Source organism: Schistocerca cancellata, chromosome 7, assembly GCF_023864275.1.
Source record: "Schistocerca cancellata isolate TAMUIC-IGC-003103 chromosome 7, iqSchCanc2.1, whole genome shotgun sequence".
NCBI classification, from domain to species: domain Eukaryota; kingdom Metazoa; phylum Arthropoda; class Insecta; order Orthoptera; family Acrididae; genus Schistocerca; species Schistocerca cancellata.
In genome coordinates, this window is record NC_064632.1 from 293,933,292 (window position 1) to 293,958,627 (window position 25,336).

The 25,336-nt window shown below is 41.0% G+C and overlaps 1 protein-coding gene across 1 annotated transcript in view; it reads left to right on the plus strand.

Moving 5' to 3' along the window:
• The window catches only part of LOC126091992 (N-acetylgalactosaminyltransferase 7-like), an 86,733-nt gene extending 61,604 nt beyond the window's left edge, over window positions 1-25,129 (plus strand). The window contains 3 exon segments of the mRNA XM_049907363.1: window positions 1,157-1,255; window positions 19,155-19,280; window positions 23,476-25,129. Coding sequence (XP_049763320.1) covers window positions 1,157-1,255; window positions 19,155-19,280; window positions 23,476-23,616 — 366 coding nt within the window. The 3' untranslated portion in view covers window positions 23,617-25,129.
• The last annotated feature ends 207 nt before the right edge of the window (window positions 25,130-25,336 follow it).

The following is a 25,336-nucleotide window of genomic DNA, read 5'->3' on the forward strand; positions in this document are numbered from 1 at the left end:
AACGAACCTTAAACAAACTACATTGCCGAAACGTGTGAAACCTTTCTGTTGCGGCGCAAGAACTTTTCTGACAGTTTCACACATGTTCTGCATTGTACTCAATTGGGGAGAGGCTATGTAGAACATCTGAAGCGTTAAAAAAAATTCTCTTTTCTTAATTTTGTTTATTAATCCAGTGTCAAAATTTTTTGGATTGACCAGTGTACATACAGTCATCAATAACTGTAGTTTTTGCAATAACTCTCCTGCGAAGCCTGATTTTTGCATGCACCTAGAAGAGATTTCTCATTGGCAGTTTTATGTATTAATAAACAATCCAGTTCACATCACATTGCTTTTGTCAACATCATTCTTTTGACGCATTTTAAGCTCAGAAATCATTTTTGTGGCATTTTCACATACTAGATGAAAAATATAAGATTCAAAACATTAAAGACTCATTTCATAGCGAAAGACTAAGAACTTCAGTTTTTCAGGCTTTTATTTCAAATTCTTCTGAGTCCAACTTCTGAAAATAGCGTGAAACACACATGCATAACTTAAACAGGAGAATCTGGAAGCCCTGTCAAGTTGATACATGTATGCGGCTGCACCCTTAGAACATTACAGCATACTCATTACTTCAAGTACAAGGCAAATAAATGTAAATAATGGGTTTAGTTATTGCCTTACAGGTTCTGTCTGTTGTAGCCAGACATACAGAATGTTCAGCTGCAGAAGGGAACTTGTATGATAGGATGTATCAGAAATTGTCACTTTATTTCATTTTTGCAAAGTTACTCCTTCTGTTGAAAACTGTGCTTTCATCATCAAACACCATTTTTGCAAGCCTGTTAAGTCAGGAATGCTTTCTCATTGCCAATTGATTGTGATCTATTTATTGTTTATGAAGCCATCCTCTTAGCCTGCTTTCCTCTACAACTAGGTAGTGTCTGTGTTGACTGCCATTGTGAGTAACCTGTCTTTTTCCTGCAATGCCTCCAATGTTTATTCTTTTATGTACTGAATAGGGAAAGTGTGTGTGTGTGTGTGTGTGTGTGTGTGTGTGTGTGTGTGTGAGTGAGAGAGTTTTGTCTCATAAAGTTGAGTAGTGATAAACCTATGTGTCTCTTTATGAATTTAAACTAATCATAATGTCTATTACTTAATTTTCCAGATGCGCAATGTGGCAACACAACAGTGTCTGGACACCATGGGACATGGACCTCCTAGTCTTATGGGTGTATCACCTTGTCATGGCTATGGGACAAATCAGGTAATTTGATGACTAGTTCAGTAATGATCGTCGTACATTCTTTTAGGTTAATATGTACAAAGTCAAGTTGGAGTCTAAATAGCAATAAATTGCGGCATTGCTTTTTATGGGACACTGATGTAACCCGAGCTTCTAAAAATCTAATGTTTTTCCCTGATAACTAACTTAGAATCTTAGTTAGGTCGAGGTGCTAGTAGTGCAGCAGCTTATACACTAAGAGGATAAATAGTATCAAAATGGTACCCAACCAGTGCATTGCAGACTGTATTGTCAGCTACCACTGACTTTGTGTGGATAACACCTACAGTTGTAACAGTATTACATTAAAGTAAAATGGAGTAGTCTCTAAACTTCATGTACAGTACTTAAACTGTAGCCAAGTGATTAATTACCTCATATTCCAGTAGTAGGTGTTGAAAATTGATGGCGGCTTGTAACGACTACGCTCTCGCGTACGTTAACTCTTTAAAGCCTGTACTATGGTAAGTTGACGGGCTTCACCTTATAAGAAAGGATTTTAGTAAATATGTTGACCGCGTGTACCTGAATGGAGGCAAAATCAGACTTACACCCACTCAGTAACAACAATGATACGTCAAGCAAGTCTAAAGTGCAACTACATGTTAGGACGGGCAAGAAACATACACAGTAGATGCTACCAATTGTTAATAATACGGTCACCAGCCTAATTAGGCATTAACTGAGTTTCTTCCCTGTACAAGAGGAAGTACGTTCAAGCATAACAACGCGTAGTAACATTGCATTATATGGTAAATTTTAGAACCAGAAAAATCTACTGAGCTAATATTTTCACTTTCTGTGCTAATTTGGACAAGCTATAAATACACAACATTACACTATAATGTTTACTACAACCTGCGTTTTGTCTATTGATCCGACTGAAATCGGGCATGGGTTACCCTAGAAATAGCACTTTTGAAACACACATACAATGTCAATTTTAAGAAAGGTAAAACACTGATAAATTTAGGTTTTATATTGACTTTAACTTTGCTGGTCAAAGCAGTCCAATACACTTCAGAATTCAAATGAATAGAAAAGAATAAGAGGGGGGGGGGGGGGGGGGAGACCCTGAAACTGTTATGATCACTGTAGTGAAAGTTTGATTATTGAGAGCATTAAGCATTCAAGATTTCCAATATATGATTTACCACTCTTTTTTGTCTTATTTCCTGCTCATTTAACTACCGTTATTTTTGTCTCAATTTAAATAAACTTCATTACTAAACCAATTTCAACATTATCTTCCAACTTGGTCAGACCTATATTATTCGTCCAGTATCTCATTAACAACAAAGTTCTTTAAACATCATTCTAACATAGATAGGGCTGCAGGTAATTATTATTAACATAAACTTTAAATCTTCATCTTGGGATACTCGGATTGCACAACATGTGGAAAGGACCCTGTCTAGGTTAGTTGTGAGGATAATTAATTGATAGGACAGTTCTGGTAAAATTAAAGTTATTATTGAACAGTATGTAGCAAAAGTGACACTGGTCCACACGAGTACAGTACTGAAAGTTTCAACCTGTTCGTATCGATGAGGCGGTCGGCAGGCGGCGAGATGGCGAGGCACAAAGCACATGTGCAATTACAGCAATGGCTCATGAAACATCGGCACTTTACTTCTTCATGGCGTCGCAATGCTTTTCCATTTAGTGCCTGTGGAATATTGTCATGCTGTGTAGACGTCGGAAACAGCGCGTCCGAGGCTCAACGAAACCACTTTTTCCAGGAGAGCCTCCTCGATCCAGCACGTGTTTCTCAGATTGATGCCCAACTCCGACTACTACTACTACTACTACTACTACTGAGCCCGTTATGCCATACCGCGCCCGTGTGCATTTTCCCGCGCTCGCCTGCCTCCACCTTTTACCGCTCCCCTACAGACAGGGTATTCACCAAAGGTTTTACATTCCTCATAGTCTAATACATTGCCTACGTATGGACCAGGCATACAAATACAACTTTCACATCTTACAATAGTTTCAACATTAGGTACACTTCCCTTCGATTACAACATTACTTGAAATTTGACATAAATATTAAAATTTACATCGAAATTTGTTTATAGCTTTTTCAACATGTCATGAAACAAAAAAGAAATGAAACCAGAATATCGATTATACTAATTTATCGAAATTCAGAAGACAAAAATTTATTACATATACAGTAGGATAACATTAGTGTTGTTACACATGCCCCTGTTTCCATTAAATTTCACTAAGTGCAAATTTGATGGGAACACTGAACTTTATATTTATACAGTGGTTCTGAATCTTTGTGTGATTGTCCCATCAAAAAAATGTTTTATACCACAAACTTTCTTTCACTCACTTTACATAAGTCTATAAATTTTTAACATATCAAGAACATTTACCTATTGTTTGCTTAAGTGCCTTTGGCACAGTCCATCCTCCTATCACAACATTATTTAAGTAGCAAACTACTCATCATTGTTATATTTCTCAGACAAATGAAACCAAATTTTGGAACACAAACACTTATTTACCAAATCAAATACAAATATCTATATACACTATAAAACAATTTGTTGCTGCTTGCATTGAATGGCAGTCCATTTCCTTACTTACTAAAGAAAAAAAAAACACACAATAATATTTAGAAAATTACCACACATATTTGCTGCCTATTATTCAGATTTGGGCAGTCCTTTTCACATCATATTGTCACATCTCCTGTATCACACTTACAGTTCTCCTTTGATTATTTATCTGCCCTCTTTGGTGTTTGGCAATCCTTTATATTATGGCTCATACACTGCCCATTTTCATTTTGACAGTCCCATCTTTTATCTGGCTGACAACATTTATCCTTTCTTTTCAGCCCTTTTTTTTCCATACCTCTTTACATTTATAGTACAATTGGTAATCTGAAACTCACATAATTACATTAGTACACTGATATTTGGTCTACCTAAGTTACAAAGGTTTGTTACATTTGGCATAAATTAGCTTCAGCATAATATACAGCATATTTACTGTAAATTGTTTTCTGATTGTACTTAGTTCACTCAGTTCTAGGAACATACAGTTTCAGGTCCACAACATTTCTTACACCTAAAGGTCTTTTGGATTTTGGGTAGATCAGGTAGTAAGCATTATCGTGTGGAATGTTCTGTATTATATACGGTCCATTATAAATATATTTAAATTTGGAAATTTCATGGTTCAGTTCACTAGATTTTTCGTGGGTTTTTAAAAGAACGTAATCTCCAATTTTAAATTTTGAAACTTTCAGATTTTTATCATGTCTTTTAGATCTCGATTCAGCTTTTTGCTTTGCCCTTTTTCTGACTAATTCTTTCTTTTGACTCAACCCCAAGCTTGTACAAGGCGGAAACTCTAGTTTTTCCTCAATTAAACTTTTACTTCTGCTGCCTAACAAAATTTCTTCCGGTGGGAACCCAGTAGATTCATGATGCAAGGTGTTCATGACAGTCTCAAAGTCCGATATAAACTTGCCCCAGACCCTATGGTTATGACTGCAGTACGTTCTACACAATCTTCCGATTTCTCGCATGTACCTTTCAACCGGGTTGCTAGCAGGATGATAAGCTGAGATATATTTAACCTCCACACCATTTTGCTCCATTCCTTCTTTCCAAATTTTGGATATGAACTGGGGTCCATTGTCAGATAGTACTGCCTTGGGTTTCCCGATGGTTCTGAAGTATTCGACTATCCTACTAAATACAGCTTTTGCTGTTGCTCTTTTCAAGGGGTATAATTTCACAAACTTTGAGATTACTTCCAAATTACTAAAATATATGCATAATTTCCCGAAGTCTTTGGGAGGGGACCATATAAATCTACTGATAATAACTCTAGGGTGTCTTCAGGTAATGTACTTTGCATTGGACCTCTATTAGTTCTGTTCGGTACTTTGGCCCTTTGACAGACATCACAAGACTTAATTCGTTCCTTTACCCTCTTACTGACACTACCAGCAATCACTACTACATTATTCAATTTATCCAAACATTTCTTTGGCCCACTATGCCTCAATGCTAAATGAAAATAGTCTACGACCTCGGTATCGAACTGGTGTGGCCAACATACTCTGCATTCCTCAGTGGCTAAATCTTTCCTCCTATATAAAATGCCTTTAAAGATTTTGTAATACTTCTTAATTTGAGGATACTGCACATTGTCAAAATTTACTTTCACAGATTTCCATGTCGGATCCTCATTTTGATGGTATCTCATATTTTTACATATTTGTTCAATTTTCCTTTTCCCTGAAACCTCTTTCATATACCTTATCTGAAAAGTACCCTCTTCACCATTTTCATTGGGCACTTCACTCATACCATTAGGCAATCGAGATAAAGCATCTGCCACATAATTCTCAGTACCCTTAACATAGCAAATCTCGTAATCAAATTGTTGCAGGTACAAAGCCCAACGAGTTAGCCTGCCATTTAGTAAACAACAATCCGTAAGAAAAGTTAAAGCTTTGTGGTCAGTATGTATGATGAGCTTATGGCCCCACAGATAATTTCTGAATTTCTTTAACCCCCATATAATGGCTAAAGCTTCCTTTTCCGATATAGTGTAGTTTCTCTCGTATTTTGTTAGAGTTCTACTTGCAAACGCGATAGTCCTGTGTTCGATTTCTTTGCCATCACAGATTTCTTGGGAAACTTCTATACCAATTCCATAAGCACTGCTGTCAGTACTCATATGGAAAGGTTTTGACAGTATGGGGTGATGCAAAATATTGTCATTCAAAAGTTCACTTTTTAAATTTTCAAAATCTCTCGTGCACCCTTCGGTCCACACAAAAGCACTATTTTTCTTCAGTAGATTATTCGAATGAGGGCTATTAAAAACTTGCCCCTTGATGAATTTTCTATAGAATCCACATAAACCCAAAAAGGCTTTCAACTGTTTTCTATTTCTAGGAGCTGGACACTCTACTATTGCACTTAACTTTTCCGGGTCCTTGCCAATACCGGTAGTAGTAATAATGTGCCCCAGAAACTTTATCTCCGATTTCATAAATTCACATTTCTTCCACTTAAGCGTCATGCCACCTGCTTGTAGAGCAACAAAAACTTTCTGCAATAATTCACAATGCTCTTGCCATTCTTCTGTGGCAATTAGTAAATCATCTATATAAATGGTTAGCCGGGAACTCAATTCTCTCCCTAATACAAAGTCCAGGGCCCTAATAAATACTGCCACCGAAGTGCTAAGCCCAAATGGTACTACTTTAGACTGATAGCATTTCCCGGCAAATAGAAAAGCGGTATATTTACGGGATTCTTTGCTCAAAGGAATTTGCCAGTATCCGGCGGTCATGTCCAGACTGGTTAAATACTTCACATTATAAAATTTTTGAAGCATTTCGTCCAGATTTTCAGGTATGTCTATTTCCTTTTTTACTATTTTGTTCAAAGTCCTGGCGTCAATAACTACTCTTACTCCCCCATTCCTTTTGTTCACGATGATAAGGGGACTATTATATTCGCTGCTACTCCGTTCGATTACACCCCATTCTATCATTTTATCTATTTCCACTTGCACAGCCTGCCTCTTTGATATGGGTATCGAAAACGGTCTTACAAAGAAAGGTTCCTGCTCTATTGTCTCAATCTGGTATTCAAAGTTCTTAACTAGGCCAGGTTTGTCCGAAAATACGGTGCTGTTACTTTCTAAAATATCAAGCAATTCTGTTTTCTGTTCGGGAGATATTTCCTTCAAATTTTCCACCATTTCTATAAAATCATGCCCCTGCTTGTCACTCTCATTTATTAACCTCTGGACATGGTACACCTCATACTTGTTTGTCAAACCATCATTCCCTTGTTCGATCTCCAACAATAAAGAATCAATTTCTGAATCGAACACCTTCCCATTTTCCTCAAATTTTACGTCTAAATTCCTAGATGCACTATCAATTTTGATCACTTCCTGGCTAAAATCAATAATAACCTTCTCTTTATCCAACCAATCTATTCCCAGAATCATTTCAGTACTCAAGTTTGGCACAACCAAAAAATCGTGTTCAAAGTTTTGTCCTTTTATACTAAATTCAACCAAAATCTGGTTCTTTACCGGCTTGCTAGTCTTGCCAGTAGCACCAACAATTTTTACACCCGTCACTGACATAATTACTATTCCAGGCTCATCACAAATGTGTTCGAAAAACGACTGGGAGATTGCGCTTATCTGAGATCCCGTATCAAGAAGTACCTGCAATTTCACATTATAAATTTCAACTGGTATTACAGTTTGTTTCACCGTCAAATGTTTTTCATTGTTGTGATCTTCCCTAAGCAAATCCGGGTCGACTATAACATCGTCCCAAGATATGCTTTTAACATTCACCCCACCTATATCAGGCGGTTTCTTTGGTTCCGGGAGTTCAAAGTCATTAATTACTTGAACTCTTTGTAAAATAGACCCTGAGTTGTCAGGTGGCTCTTTCTTCCTTTGTTCAGTCTCAACATCTGGATTTTGTTTTGAAACTTCGTCATCATTAGGTATAATATCGCAATTAACTGTATTTCCATTATTTTCACTAGTACCGAAATATTCGTCATCTGAACTATCGTCAGAATCCGACCATTCTGGATCGCTTTCAGGTTCTAACATAAAAGCTTTTCTGAGACAGGCACTAAGTTCTTCCCCTGCATTTTCGTCAGGTTTTGATTTTAATTCAATATCTTCTTTTGACAAAACGTTCTCATTATCAGCTTTACTCACATCTACTGTTCCTTCATATTTAGTGTAATCCTCGTGGACTTCAATTACTTTTAGGTCATTTCCAGCCTCTTTCTCACGGTGCCTTTCGGTAGCAGCTCGTACTGTTGGCGGATCATTAACAGAAGTTACTTCCTCGTCAATGCTTAGGATTTCATCCTCCAATTCCTTCCTATCTTTAATCATTGTCCTATCGGCAGCACGCGTACTTTGCGCGGCGCTGTTTACTCTCTCCTCTTCAATTTTGGGCCACGTCACCTTATCGACGTCCCTATTATCTCCTTTTTCACTAATCAACTTCCTTGCCTCATACTCCTCCTTAAAATCTTCCCACTCACATTGCTTGAGGCCCTTGTACAGATCGTCGATCTGCACACACCAATTAGTTACTTCTGCTAGTTCATTCTCGCCATTTACTTTATTGCTAATACTGCTAACCGCACCTCTCTGTGTATCCACTGTTTCATCTACTATTTCCTTCGCCATGGAATTACCACTCGTAATGTATTCACCATTCCTTACTGCAATGTTCGTATCTAATGCTGCCGCATTGCTGGCGGCTTTTCTCTGAACAGCTGTTCTGCTAGTCTGGGCCGTTGCCCTCTGATGCTCCACTCGTCTGTTAACATGTGTCGCTCTGCGTGGCAAAGATGACTCATTTATGCCCGCACCTGACGCTTGTTTCGCAACAACACGTTGCGTCGTTCCACGCCTGTCTCTAACCTGTCTTATAACTTTACTGTCGGTCCGGTAACATTTCTTAAATCGGTGCCGGTATGTACTGTCCGCTTCCGTTTGGCCCGCAATGTTCGCGGAAATCAGTTTCCTGCGTCATTATTATCTTGCGCGGTATACCCTCTACCGCGACCTATATAACTTCCCCTTGCTCTTCCTCTGCCTCTTCCTCTCTGTATCACGTTGACGCGAAACCCTTCACCGTCATTTCTCTCGTCATTATTACGATTATTCCTGTTACCAAAATTTTGATAATTGGCACGACTTTCGCGCCAGTGGTCTTCGTCTTCGACCCTCTCGAGAAATGCTTGGAAGCTACGATGATTGCTTCCCACATATCTCTTTGAATCTTCTGGAAGCTTTTTATATAGCTCCCATATAATTTCTGAATCGGATCTTCTCCTTCTTAAATGCGTCAATTTTCGGTACCAATATTCGCAGAAAACTTTCAAAGAATTCCTGCCCCTGTTATCATGAAGTTAGGCCATGATAAAATCGCGCCACAAATGATCCTGTTTTTGTTCAGACCAATATTCTTCCGTAAACTTTTGCTTAAATTCTTCGAACGTCATTCGTTCGGTATTCAAATTAATTCCCCAGCGCTTAGCGTCACCTGCTAAGGCGCTAATTACTACATTTATCTTTTCCTGATCAGACAAGTGTTCAGGAAATATTCTCTCGCAATTTTTGATGAAATCTAACGGATGCCATCCGTTACGTTTCTTGGCGGGATCGAAGCGTTCCTCACCTTCCAATAGCTTCGTAAGTGGTGTGCCATTACAGCCAACACCAGGCCTATCTTTGATTTTACTCTCAAGATCGAAAATTTTGCCTTGAATTTTCGAAGTATTTTGTTCACACTTTTGTACATGTCCGGTAAATTTTTTCGCCTAACTCTCTTTCAGTGTCTGAAACTGCCTTTTTCAACTGTGATATTCCGTGTTGACATTCGTTTACGATCTCAGTTTTAAGACCGAAAACTTTTTCGTCTACTTTTGTTTGCATTAGAGGCTCTACTTTCTCTTGGATGTTGAGAATTTCAACATCAAACCTACTGTTAATGTTGTCAATTTCCCCCTGCATAGTATCCATATTTTTATTAATTGTGTCAATTTCGAATTTCATAGTATTTACTACAGAGCTTAAACTACCCACTTGTTGTTCTACCTGTTCTATTTGTTTACTAATTTTAATTCCTTGCTCTTCGACCTGTGCTTTAAGCTGATTATTCTGTGTTTTGAGCTGCTCACTCTGTCCTGCAATTTGTTTGGTTAATTGTTCGAATAAATCGTTCATGCTTAAAATTTTCACACTGTTTTGTCCTACGGAATCGGTGTGTTTCGATCCTACTTCAAAAGTTTCTTTCAGTTCTTTCTTTACATGTGGAGAATCAAACATGTCAGTGGATTCATTCACGTACCCACTATCATCTACAAAGTCATCCCCTACTTCTTGTTTTACCCCTTGCTGTGTTCGAGGTAATCTCGACATTTCAATCTGTTCATTAACATGTTCGTGATATTGTATGTATGCCAACTGTCTTCCACTAACGCCATCTGTTATCTGGCCGCTTAAACTCCTGCTATTGCCATGCGCATCTTCCATTACGCTCGGCACATCTACCCTGTCTACTTTCCTGTCCATACTGAATGCAAGCTACACCACACTACTGTACTTGACGTTCACTGCTATTTATTTTACTGAATATTATTACAATTCGTGCCACTGAACATCCACTGTTCGGTATTCACGTTAATTTGTGACCGACAACAACTGGATGTCCTGTCACCGGGAAGTCACTTGTAACGACTACGCTCTCACGTACGTTAACTCTTTAAAGCCTGTACTATGGTAAGTTGACGGGCTTCACCTTATAAGAAAGGATTTTAGTAAATATGTTGACCGCGTGTACCTGAATGGAGGCAAAATCAGACTTACACCCACTCAGTAACAACAATGATACGTCAAGCAAGTCTAAAGTGCAACTACATGTTAGGACGGGCAAGAAACATACACAGTAGATGCTACCAATTGTTAATAATACGGTCACCAGCCTAATTAGGCATTAACTGAGTTTCTTCCCTGTACAAGAGGAAGTACGTTCAAGCATAACAACGCGTAGTAACATTGCATTATATGGTAAATTTTAGAACCAGAAAAATCTACTGAACTAATATTTTCACTTTCTGTGCTAATTTGGACAAGCTATAAATACACAACATTACACTATAATGTTTACTACAACCTGCGTTTTGTCTATTGATCCGACTGAAATCGGGCATGGGTTACCCTAGAAATAGCACTTTTGAAACACACATACAATGTCAATTTTAAGAAAGGTAAAACACTGATAAATTTAGGTTTTATATTGACTTTAACTTTGCTGGTCAAAGCAGTCCAGTACACTTCAGAATTCAAATGAATAGAAAAGAATAAGAGGGGGGGGGGGAGACCCTGAAACTGTTATGATCACTGTAGTGAAAGTTTGATTATTGAGAGCATTAAGCATTCAAGATTTCCAATATATGATTTACCACTCTTTTTTGTCTTATTTCCTGCTCATTTAACTACCGTTATTTTTGTCTCAATTTAAATAAACTTCATTACTAAACCAATTTCAACATTATCTTCCAACTTGGTCAGACCTATATTATTCGTCCAGTATCTCATTAACAACAAAGTTCTTTAAACATCATTCTAACATAGATAGGGCTGCAGGTAATTATTATTAACATAAACTTTAAATCTTCATCTTGGGATACTCGGATTGCACAACATGTGGAAAGGACCCTGTCTAGGTTAGTTGTGAGGATAATTAATTGATAGGACAGTTCTGGTAAAATTTAAGTTATTATTGAACAGTATGTAGCAAAAGTGACACTGGTCCACACGAGTACAGTACTGAAAGTTTCAACCTGTTCGTATCGATGAGGCGGTCAGCAGGCGGCGAGATGGCGAGGCACAAAGCACACGTGCAATTACAGCAATGGCTCATGAAACATCGGCACTTTACTTCTTCGTGGCGTCGCAATGCTTTTCCATTTAGTGCCTGTGGAATATTGTCATGCTGTATAGACGTCGGAAACAGCGCGTCCGAGGCTCAACGAAACCACTTTTTCCAGGAGAGCCTCCTCGATCCAGCACGTGTTTCTCAGATTGATGCCCAACTCCGACTACTACTACTACTACTACTACTACTGAGCCCGTTATGCCATACCGCGCCCGTGTGCATTTTCCCGCGCTCGCCTGCCTCCACCTTTTACCGCTCCCCTACAGACAGGGTATTCACCAAAGGTTTTACATTCCTCATAGTCTAATACATTGCCTACGTATGGACCAGGCGTACAAATACAACTTTCACATCTTACAATAGTTTCAACATTAGGTACACTTCCCTTCGATTACAACATTACTTGAAATTTGACATAAATATTAAAATTTACATCGAAATTTGTTTATAGCTTTTTCAACATAATGTCATGAAACAAAAAAGAAATGAAACCAGAATATCGATTATACTAATTTATCGAAATTCAGAAGACAAAAATTTATTACATATACAGTAGGATAACGTTAGTGTTGTTACAGGCTCTCTACACTCATCTGAAACGGTTGCTATTTTACAGAGTTACAAATGTGATAAGGCGTTCACAACTGAAAATAACACAACCAGATGCAGTTTTTTAACTGCATAGTTAATAGAGTAACACTTTCTTCAAAGACTGCTTTCATTCATGGCCGCCCCCCGGGGGGCTCGACACTCTTTGGCGGTTTCGTGCTTGGCTACCATGGGGCCCCAGCCTTTGCAGCATTTTCCTCTTCCGTGCTGCATGTCTATACTCTTGTTATTCTTTTTCTCCTCCTTTGGGGAACTTTTCTGGGAAATTCTTGGGAATGTTCTGCATTCTGTTGCTGTCGTACGGACAATCTCACTTTTGTTTTCGGTTCCCCTTTACTTTCTTTGTTTCCCTTCTCCTCTCGTTCCTCTGATTTTGCGTTTGAGGATCCTCTTTTTTTTCTTCTTCCTCCCTGTGTGCTCCTGAAGGCCGGCCCATGCGTCTCATGCATAACAGGTGACTGGGCAATGCATAATTCCCAGCGCCGGCTCGACAGGTAGGGTTCCCACGTAACCCCCGGTACAGGCCAGGCCCAGGAAGGGCTGATTGCCTAAGCTGCAACCTTCCCAAATTGCCGATTGGTCCGTCTGTCAGATGTTCGGGAGGTGTAACCTGAGGTGTGAACAATCACCTAAGGTGTGTGCGCCCCGTTGTGAAGGGAGCCCCCATTTGGAAGGAGCGCACCATCGGAGACGCTGGCAATCGTGGGGGATTTTCTCGCGACGAGTCAATCGTCTCCCCATTCGACTTCTACCCTTCCTGCTGCACCATAGTTGCTTGTGGTCTCACCTACTGAAGACGGTCAGTCCTTTGCCATGGTCAAACTGTTTATTATTCAGAAAGGTGTTGATGCAATTGCTGGCCCTGTGAAATCCTGCTCTCGTTTAAGGAATGGCATTTTACTTTGGCGGACAGCTTCTGATCCCCACACGCTGCCTTGCTTCTCCATGGCTACCCTGTTCGTGTCGAGGCCCATCGTACTTTGAATTCTTCCCGTGGTGTAATTAGACCGGGCTGCTCTACGGTCTAACTTGAAGCCGAAATACAATCTTACGTCTCCGATCAGGGTGTCATTGCCGTCCATTGTGTATTGGAAAGGTAGATTCTTCCGTAGTGCTCACCCGCACTTTTTTCCTCACCTTTGATAGAGTGGTGCTGCTGTCCAAGATTAAAGCAGGTTACAAAATCATCACAGTCTGGCCGTTCATTCTGAACCTTATGTGCTGCTCCAGTGTCATTAGTTCAATCACGCTAGAACGTATTGTCGACACCCAGCCAAATGTGTAACCTGTGACAGGGATGCACACGAGAGCGATTTTCCGCCTCCTCCTTCTCCTCGCTGTATCAACTGCAATGGCGGTCACACCACCTCCTCTCGGGATTGTCCTGTGTTCCTAGATGAACGGGCTGTCCAAGAGATTTGGGTAAAGGAAAAGGTGCCTTACCTAGTAGCTCCTAAACCCTGTGTTCGTCCGTCTGGCACGTATAGTTCTGTTCTGGTTACCAACCGTTTTTTAGCATTGGACTCCACGGACCGATCGCACAAGCAAGCCGATGCTTCTGTGGACCCCATGGAGCAGAATCCTCCTGCCTCTTTGTCCTGTGGTAGCGACTCCATACCGGTTGTCACTCAGCGGCTGCCGAGTTGACACCCCCTACATCTCTTCCTCCTTGTGACTGTCCTCTGATGGAACGTCGGCCTTCGGTTCCACAAAGAGGTTTACAGCTGCATTTAGCATCGCAGCATCCCCTTGTACTCTGCCTTCAGGAAACAAAATTGCGCCCTCAAGACTGCTTTGAGCTTCCAAATTACTTACTGATTCGTTTTGACCTTCCCCCAGAGGTGGGCATTCCATCTGTTGCTCATACGGGATGACCTTCATAGTCAACCCATTTCCCTGACTACCTGTCTTCAAGCTGTTGCAGTTCGCCTTTTCCTTCTCCGCCTGCCTTTTTCTCTTTGTACCATTTATGTACCTCTGTCATTCGATGTCACCAAGGCAGACTTCCTTCAGCTTATTGGGCAGCTGCCTCCCCCATTTTTGCTACTCGGTGACTTTAATGCACATAATCCCCTTTTGGGTTCTCCCAGGACCTGTCAGGTGCCCTCTTGGCTGACCTCCTTAACCAACTTGCCTCTTCTGCCTCAACACTGGAGCACCCACTATCCTTTCTGACTCCTCACACACCTATTCCCATTTGGACCTATGCTTTTGCATTGCCCAGCTTACCCATCGTCTTTGAGTCTTGAGTGACCATTTCCTGTGTGCTATCCATTTGTTGACTCCTACCCCACCTGCGTGCATGCTCAAATGGCAGCTTACTAAGGCTGACTGGCAGCTTTATTCCTCCCTGGCGACCTTTGAAGAACAAGGTTTCCCCAGTTGGGATGACCAGGTGGACTATCTCATCAACGTTATCCTTACCGCTGTAGAACGTTCCATTCCTTGCACTTCCTCTTTACCACGTCGTGTCCCAGTCCCTTGGTGGAGTGAGGCATGCTGTGATGCAATTCGCGCATGTCTACGAGCTCTCCGCATTTTTAACGGCAACCCTACGCTGGCAAACTGCATTCGTTATAAACAGATGTGTGCAGTGTCATCGTGTTCTTCAGGATAGCAAAAGAGCTAGCTGGCTTTCATTCACTAATTCTTTTAACAGTTCCACACCTTCCTCTGTCGTGTGGGCCAATCTCGGACGGCTCTCTGGCACCAAGATCCATTCCCCAGTTTCTGGCCTGACAGTCAATGACGATGTCATCTTGGGTCCTCTTGCTATCTCCAGTACCTTGGGCCACCATTTTGCAGAAGTTTCGAGCTCTTCCCACTATCACCCTGCCTTCCTCCATCGGTAACAAGTGGAGGAGGCTCGGGCGATGTCCTTCTATTCTTTGCATTATGAGTGTTACAATGCCACCTTTACAATGAGAGAGCTAGATCATGCTCTCAGTTCATCCCAATCCTCTGCCCCAGGGCCAGATGCCATCCACATTCAGATGTTGCAGCACCTTTTTCTTGCGGGCAAGCCCTTTCTGCTTAACACGTAGAACTGCATCTGGGCGGAGGGCACGTTTCCTGGATGCTGGCGTGAAGCCACCGTCATACACATACCTAGGCCCGGTAGGGACAAAAACCTTCCTTCTAGCTACTGGCCCATTTCTCTTAACAGCTGTGTTTGCGAGGTGATGGAACGTACGATTCGTGTCAGGCTGGTGTGGTGGCTAGAGTCTCGCCATTTACTAACAAATGCGTGGCGTTCTGCAGCTGACCATCTCATTACTTTGTCCACCGATGTCATGAATGGTTTTCTGTGGAAATCCCAGACTGTGGCTGTGTTTTTTTGATTTGGAGAAGGCCTACGACAGCTACTGGAAAACTGGTACCCTCCATACTCTTTACACGTGGGGCTTCCATGGGCGCCTGCTGTGTCTTATTCGGGCATTTTTACAAGGCCGAGTTTTCAGGATGCATGTGGGTTCTGCCTTGTCGGACACCTTTATCCAGGAAATGCTGTGTCTTATTCGGGCATTTTTACAAGGCCGAGTTTTCAGGATGCATGTGGATTCTGCCTTGTCGGACACCTTTATCCAGGAAAATGGTGTGCCTCAGGGTTCTATCCTGAGCGTCGTCCTCTTTGCTATTGCCATTAGCCCTATAATGGTCTGTCTCCCACCGGGCATCTCCGGCTCTCTTTTTGTTGACAATTTTGCCATCTATTGCAGTTCTCCACAGACCTGTCTCACTGAGCAGCGTTTTCAGCACTGTCTTGATCATCTTTACTCTTGGAGCATCGACAATGGCTTTCGCTTTTCCACTGACAAAACTTATGAATTTCTGGCGGTGCAAATGGTTTCTCCCATCATCTCTACGTCTTGGGCCTGCTGCCCCTCCATTCATTGACTTTTCTGAGGCTCCTACTCGATAGGAAACACTCTTGGTCCTCCCATGTATCTTACCTGGCAGCCCACTGTACGCGGTCCCTCAATCCCATACGTGTCCTCACTGGTACTTCCTGGGGTGCCGATTGAACCACCCTCCTCCATTTGTACCAGTCCCTTGTCCATTCAAAACTCGACTATGGGTGCTTTGTTTATGCGTCTGCATGCCCATCCCTTTTACACTTTTTCAACACTGTTCACCATCATGGCATCTGTTTGGCCAGGGCGCCTTTTACACCAGCCCGGTTGAGAATTTGTATGCTGAAGCTGCTGAACTACCACTGTCCCACCGCCATACCTTCTTTGGTGTTTCCTTTGATCGCCAATATGATGCTTGTCCCTCTTCTCTGTTACCTCCTGCAATCCGCTTTCTCCACTTACTATGGTGGCTTAACTTCACACTACCTGCAACTTTCCCAGTGGGTGTGAACCCTTCACTGCCTTGGCTTTGTGAAACGGCCCGTGTTAACCTTGGCCTTCATTCACTTCCTAAGGACACTACTCCAGCCTCGGTCTATCGCCTCCAGTTTCACGACCTTTGTATGGAACTTCGCAATAGTACCTTTGTATACACTGATGGCTCTCTGACTGACCGTTGGGTCGGGTGTGCCTTTGTCATTGGCACCTGTGTCTTTCGATATCGGCTTCCAGCACACTCCTCAGTATTTACACCCGAGTTCTTCACCTTGTATCAGGCCACAGAGTACATCCAGCGACACAGCCTTTCCAATCAGACTCACCCAGTGCCCTTGACAGTCTATGTGCACTGTACACTACCTATCCCTTATTGCAGTGGGTCCAGGAGACCTCTCACTTGCTCACTGTTGGTGGAGCCAGTGTCATGTTTCTGTGGGTCCCTGGTCATATCAGTCTGCCAGGAAATGCTGCTGCTGAAAAGGCTGCAATCCTCATACCAGTACCTGTATTCCCTCCAATGATCTCTGCATTGCCATCTGTCACATGGTGGTGTTTCTTTGGCATCGCCAATGGTCCTCCTTTAGTGGGAATAAGTTTAAGCTTATTAAGCCTCTCCCAGCACCTTGGACAACCTCCTCTTGGCCCTACCACCGAGAGGAGATTAATTTAACTCTGCTGCGTATTGAGCACTGCCGTTTAAGCCATCGTCATTTGCTCAGTGGCACCACTTCCTGCTGGTGTGCCCTATTTTTAACTGTTTATTATCAAGCTTGGGTTTGCTGCCTGATTTATCAGCCATTTTAGTAAATGACGTGCGGGCTGTCGACCGCGTTTTACTTTTTATCCGCCACAGCAATACGGTGAAGGCCATTTAATTTTTAGTTTTGGACCTCCATTACTGTATGGTGTTTCCAAGTGCCTGTTTTTAGCTGTCTCCTATTTTGTCGATAGGAACAGACGCACAATCATTTAACTCCACTCTTTGTTCGTGTTCTCTAGTTTTGACTTGGGCGCGTATGACCCCATTTGTTTTTTGCACCGTAAAGCAAAACAAAAGAAAACAATTCATGGACGCCACATATAGACAACTCATAACACGAGCACACACTGTTTTGAACAACTTTGGTTAATCATATGGTTTCTTCCAAGAATGTGCTTTCAATCAGTGACACTAGACATAGATATTATTTAGAAGAGGCAGGACTTAATCATTGCATCCCAAGTGTGTTTTTGCAAGATGTTTTCTGTGCCAGTCATTGGTAATTGTGCTTGTATGTAATCACTAAATACATTTCTTCAACAATTGCATTAGAGATAGCTGCTGTGTTTTGGAGTGGGTGTGCATCTGTTGCCACAGTGAAAGTCACAGTAGAGTGCGGAATGAACAAACACACAGTACCAATTTATTTGATGGTAGTCAAGTTGTAGGTTTGTGACACTTGACACACTCTATTTGGAGGTGGCTTTTAACATGCCACCATGTCTGTGGCGCACTTTGAGCCCTATCAGTTTGCAAGAAACTGGATGTCAGTATCGATTATTGTGGGCAACACTGTATTGATGTCAGTAGTGCCCATTGACTCGGATTGCAACAACCTGTAGACAGGTCACATTTGCAGTTAATAATTCACCAGTTCACTGCTGGACAACAACAAATGGTGACCAGATACATTGACCATAACTACTACCTCATTACTGGGATGGAGAAGCACCTGCCCCATACATTTCTCTCTCTTTACCACATGTCACGCATCATAAAAATTAGCATTGATTCTGGAACACCACCATTGGATGATGGAGCACGAAAAACAGACCTGTGCTAGTGTGTCATGGTACACATTGGCAGTGATAGGATAGAAATCTTATAAAAACCCTTTGAAGCAATGTGTCCCACTAGTCAGCAGGGCACTGTTCAGGCCAATGATATTCTTGTGTTGGAGTTGCTTGCATTAAATGAAATGTAGCCCCTGACAGGTCTGCCTTTGTTTGTTGCCATACATGAATGTGTTCATGTGTATCCAGCAGTGCAGTTACAGCAAGGAGCAATGAAAGGGATTATTTTTCAGAGTGAAGATTCTTGGCATGTGGTATGGCATATCAATAGAACTGAATAATCTTGGGAAATCGGTGGTGAACTGTTACTTTCATCCTTTGGAGCATTTAAAGGATATTTTCTCTAATTGCTAGCTACTAAGCAATTAGCAACTTACAAAATGAACATATATAAATGTGACATTCATCTTGTGCAGTCTGATGAGCCGCTGTCATGACATCATAAAGGAATGTACTGTCTTATTAACTTTAACTTAACTATCTTTTTAACTTTAACTTATGCAAGAAACAGTTTTGTGTGTGTGTGTGTGTGTGTGTGTGTGTCCAGTACAACTGGTGCAAAATAGCTTTAAGTTATGTCTTCTTCTTCTTCTTCTTCTTGCAGTTAATGAGGCTGAACACCAAAGGCCAGCTGGGTGTGGGAGAACGTTGCATAGAGGCAGATTCACAAGGCCTTAAACTTGTCTTCTGTCGATTAGGCACTGTGGACGGTCCATGGCAGTATGACAGAGTGAGTATATACACTTAAATGAGGTATCTTGACACATTGATTTCCTTGGTGCCAACCAGCGTGGATTCCCAAAACACTGATCATATGAAATCCAACTCGCTCTTTTCTTGGGTATGAATACTGGAACCTTTGGATCAAGGCAGTCAGGTAAATGCAGTGGATCAAGGCAGTCAGGTAAATGCAGTATTTCCGAAAAGCATTTGACTCTGTACGACACCTACTCGTATTGTCAAAAATATGATCATAAGGGTACAAAGTGAAATTTGTGACTGGATTGAGGACTTTTTGGTAAGGAGGGTGCAGCATGTTAGCTAGGATGGAGAGTCATAAGATGTAGAAATAACTTTGGGGGTATCCCAGGGTAGCATGTTGGGACCCTTGCTGTTCATGTTTTGAAGATGTATATTAATGACCTTGCACGCAACATTAATAGTAACCTCAGACTGTTTGCAGATGATGCAGTTATCTGTAATGAAGCACTGTCTGAAGGGGGCTGCATAAATATTTAGTCAGATCTTCATAAGATTTCAAAATGGTACAAAGACTTGCTTTAAATGTTCAGAAATGTCAAATTGTGCACTTTACCAGTGAGTCACGCTTTGAATGGGCCAACTCTTATAATATACCTGGGTATAACACTTTGTATGGATCACATAGGCTCAGTTTTGGGTAAAGCAGGAGGTAGACTTCGGTTTATTGGTAGAACACTGGGGAAGTGCAATCAGTCTACAAAGGAGATTGCTTACAAATCACTTGCAGCGACCGGTTGTAGAATATTGCTCAATTGTGTGGGACTTGTACCGAGTAGAACTGACAGGTGACATTGAAGTATACACACAAGGCAGCAAGAATGGTCACATATTTGTTTTATCTGTGGAAGGGAGTCACAGAATGATGGAACTGAACAGGATGACTCTTGAAAATATGTGTAAGCTATCCCAAAAAAAGTCTGTTAACAAAGTTTCAAGAACCGGCTTTTAATGATGGCTCTAGAAACATACAGCCTCCTATGTATCACTCGCATAGGGACCATGAGGATAAAATTAGAATAATTACTGCAGACAAAGGCAATCAATGAAACAGTCATTCTTCCCGCGCACCATACGTGAATGGTACGGGAAGAAAGCCTAATAACAGGTACAATGGGATGTGCCCTATGCCATGCACTTCATAGTGGTTTTCAGAATGTAGATGTCGAAATATGTGATTTATTCTGTGCTATTGACAGTTGGCAGCCTTGTGTGCACAGAGATTTTAATAGGGGTTGGGTTGTTTGGGGAAGAAGACCAGACAGCGAGGTCATCGGTCTCATCGGATTAGGAAAGGACGGGGAAGGAAGTCGGCCGTGCCCTTTCAAAGGAACCATCCCAGCATTTGCCTGGAGCGATTTAGGGAAATCACGGAAAACCTAAATCAAGATGGCCGGACACGGGATTGAACCGGCATCCTTCCGAATGAGAGTCCAGTGTGCTAGCCACTGCGCAGCTCGCTCGGCTTTTTAATATAGTGATGAATAATCCAGGTATGGAATGTAAATCGTGTGTGTGCTCTATAATGTGGCAGTTGTCCGTGATCCAAAACAATCACCTAAGGGAGTGGAGCAGTGCATGGGGGTGGGGGGAGACCAATTTCTGCCTCTATCTTGCAGGGCTGACAGTCTTCACCTGTATTCCATACTCCAGCAAAAGCAGTACACATGGTCATAGATATTGCTGAACCCTTCTGGTTCCCGAGAAGGACTGAGATTAGTTTCTTCACTCATTTCACAATAAGAAAACAAAACAACAATAAGCAGTGCAGAACCGAAAGCAAGTCAGAATATACTATGCATTTGGTAATGGCTTATCTGCATATGCTTGAGGCCCATCTTCTGCTGTCACATTAAAGTGTCTGTATAATATTCCACTTGGCATTTTGTTGCTAGTTTCAGCATTGAGTGGCCATTATCTCTCCTCCCTCCTTTCCAGTTGATGGAGTAACAGCTAGGTTGTAGACAAGATAACAATTACGTACACATGAGGATCAGTTTCTATAAATCTCTATTTAAAGAAATAATTAGATAAATATTAAACAGTGGAAAACCCAGGATGGAATGTAACAATATTATGAAAAGGAAAGTTGCTACTCACCATATAGAGAAGATGCTGAGTGTAAATAGGCACAACAAAACGACGTATCACAAAGCGTTATCCACGAGCGTGCACACGCGCGCGCGCGCGCGCGCGCACACACACACACACACACACACACACACACACACACACACACGTGAGTGCGCGCGTGCGTGCAGACTCGGGCAACTGAAACCTCAGTAGTTTCAGTTGCCTGAGACTGCAATTTTGCGTGTGCATTTGTGATTAGCAACTTTTCTTTTCATAATATTGTTAGATAAATATTACTGTCTTAAGTTACGTCAGTTGCCAAGAGAGACAGCCATTTCATTTTCTGGTGCTGCATATGCATAATTGAAGCAAAACTACATTAATTACAAAGTGCATGTGGCAGATACAGGGTTTGGAGAAAAATATGGAAGCACCATGAGAAATGCACACTTAAATATAAATGCAGGTGCTAGGCGAGCCTGCAGGTTGCGCTGTTTTATTTGATAATGAATGGCACCTGTGTAGTGTCCTCAACATATTGCAGTGTCAGTTGTGGTCAGAACTGTGTTCTGTGTAGTTGTGAGTGCATTATGTCGGAGCTAAGTGAATTTGAACATGGGAAAATTGTCTGTGTTCATATGGTGGACACTTTTGTAATCAAGGGAGCTCAAGTGTTTGGTGTCTCAAGAGGCACCATATCGAAGATTTATACTGAATACAGAAAGTCATTTGGTCAGACGAGTCTTGTTTCACACCATTTCCAATTTCTGGCCAATTTTACTCACCAAGAATGAAACACAGTGGGAGTTTGGTGATGACTCTGGCAGCCATGTCATTGCATTCCATGAGCCCCGTAGCTACTCTGCAAGTCACGCAGCTTGCATCATTCAGACTGGTTTTGTGAGCATGAGGATGAATTACTGAACCTCCTCTGGCTGCCAGCCACCACACCTCAGTATTATTGAGCCTTTGTGGTCTCTTTGCTTGATCGTTATCCACCTCTATCGTCATTACCTGAACTTGCCATTTGCTGTTGCTGGTGCCAACACCCCTGCAGACAAATACACTTCAGCAGGAACTTTCATATTTATTGTAGATTTTCTTTCACTGCAGTGGCTGCCCCAGCAAACCTGCCATTGTATTGCAAACACGATTTAATAATGGGAACTGAGCAGTGCAGTTTATCTTTTGTGGCTTGAGGCCACAATCTTTGCCACTGGAACACTTTCCATCTGCTGGGGCTTCAATTACCCTCCATAATTACTCCAGTCTTGGAATCAGATTATATTATATTATATTATATTTGATTCATGCACTTGATCTGAAACTAGCAATGAGAATCCATGATATCACCCTATTGCTGTTAAATCGCAGATCCCTCCCAAGATGACAACATTAAGATTTTGATTTCCCTCCTACCCTAGTGGCATGTTCATGATCCAAGATTTTGATTTCCCTCCTACCCTAGTGGCATGTTCATGATCCAGCTTCCTGGGATATGCCTGTGTTTTTCATAGACTGTATGACATTGTTTAAAGCAAGGATAAAGAAAATTACTCATATGTTGTAGGCCAACCACTGCTGTTTTAAGTAATATGATTTTCTGTAATACAAAGTACTGTTCTGAGTCATCACTTGGAATATAAATGAAAGTGAAAGTGGTCGTACATATTTGGGCAATGTCCTCCTTTAAGAGTTAACTTGTACAGAAAACACACACACACACACACACACACACACACACACACACACACACACAAAAAAAAAACAGTGCAGCTCCTCCATGTACTCGTCACAACCTTTCTCCCCTCACTCACTCCACTGACACCTCCCTCACCTTACTCATTCTCAATGCTGGTACAACGTGGTTGGCCACGGCATATAGCCGTTTGTAAGTGGGGTTATCCCCCTCGCAGTGTTGTTTACGTGCCTGTTGTTCGTGCATGTCCTCAGCAGTACTTTGAAATGTTTCCTTTACTCCTTCTGTTTTCTTTTCCACCTTTACCTTTGCATTGTCATGATATTTTTTTGTTGCATAAATTTAATTTCATTAAAGGCCTGGAAGTATATGTAACTAGCTACGTTTGTTTCAGGAAACACGAACACTGTTGCATCGAGTACATAAAAAGTGTGCAGCTCTTCACCCACAGACTGGGCACTTGACTCTTCTGCCTTGTGACCCTAACAACACTTACCAGCAATGGGCTTTTAAAGCGATCAGCCCAAAATGGTAGCACCTGATGTTTTTAATGCATATGTGACATTCTTTGTACAGGTTTGTACAGTAAAATGTTTCTTATATTGACTGTCCAGTTGCATAGTAAACTTTGTTAAAAGTGTGTTGCGCAGTTGCTGGAAATAATGTGTATTTATCTCGTGATGCACAGAGAACTGTCAAGAATTTGTGCTGCTACCTAAGAGTCAGACCATCGGTACATCTCGCAGTAGTGATAGAATTTTTAACGTACAGATCGTCCTCAAATCTAATTCCAAACTTTTGTGAAATGCATCAGAATTGCATTCGTGCTGTTAGTCATTGTTTTGTTATTATCATTTCTTTTAAAGAGCATTAGACATCACTCATCATTGATTAATAAGTTATTTTACTAACAGTAATGTGAGGTACTTTAAAATTATTAATTGCTTGTTACTAATTACAACCAGGAGAATAACAGGTGACAAAAATACTAGACCACAACTACAAATTGCACCTCTTTCGTTTTTGTATGTTTTTCTTTTTCCCAACGTATTCCCCACCACATCTTTGTCCTCATTTCCTGAGCTTAAAATTGTGATGATAAGGAATGCCAGAACAGTTACTTTTTATCCATAAGATGAAATAATTTGTACTAAGCAAGTGAAATCTCTGTGCAGTTTCAGATTTCTCAAGTTGCGTGTGCGTGCGCCTGCGTGTGCTTGTATAGGAGGAGTCAGTCTATATTTCTTGACTTGTATGTTTGAGGTTTGGTGAGGAAGGTTAATCTGGGAGAGCCATTTGTTACTTACAGAGTACATCATCTGCGACTGTCTCATTCCTACAAATTGTTCGTAAAATGTAGACTAAAGTCAAAAAATATGTACCTAAATAATAAGCAGCAAGGGAGTGTGTAGCTGTAGAATTTTGACATTCTACTGAAAGTAAAATATGATAATAGTGACGACAGTGACAATGTGCATGTGTATGAGTTAGGAGGATCTTGAGTGCCTTATGCAAGTTGTAGGTCATGAACTATCGTTAAAGCTGTATTTAGAAACACACAGTATTGTATTAGGTTGTGAAACAAGTTTAACATTCCATGTGTGTAACTATTCTGATAATGATAAAATTTGAAGACACTTTCCTTGCCATAATTTTCAGTGAGAAAACATGGTGCTAATCACTGTAGAATCCCATACATTTGTAATTGTACTGTACCTTATACAGTTTATTTCTGCAAATATTATAAATGGAAAATTTATTTCGTATACTCTAAAACTGAAAATATACACGTTTATCCTCTTTTGACATTTACCGTGAAATGCGAGACTAATGCATAAAAATGTATATTTGGTCTTCCTTTGAGGAATTAGGAGCATTCTTTACCATTAGTATTGTTGAAATGAATAGAGGTTTTTCAGAGAATATTACTTACCATATAATGCATCTGACAATCATATCAATTTATGTACTTTGTCTTGTTTCTATTGTTTGTACTGTTGTTTTTGTAATACTAGAAATTTTTACTACATACAGAGAAATATTTTATATTGTTAGCCTTTTATTTCTTGTAATGACCATAGCCCTGGATAACATTAGATTGTAAGTCAGCATACCACTTGTACAAACTAACAGATGATGTTTCCACAAAGATTATGGGTCACTACAGAGCATATAATAGGTGATGGAGGAGTACACAGAGCGTCTGAATTACCAAATAAACAATACTGGACATTGGTAATGGTCTTCGTCTAGAA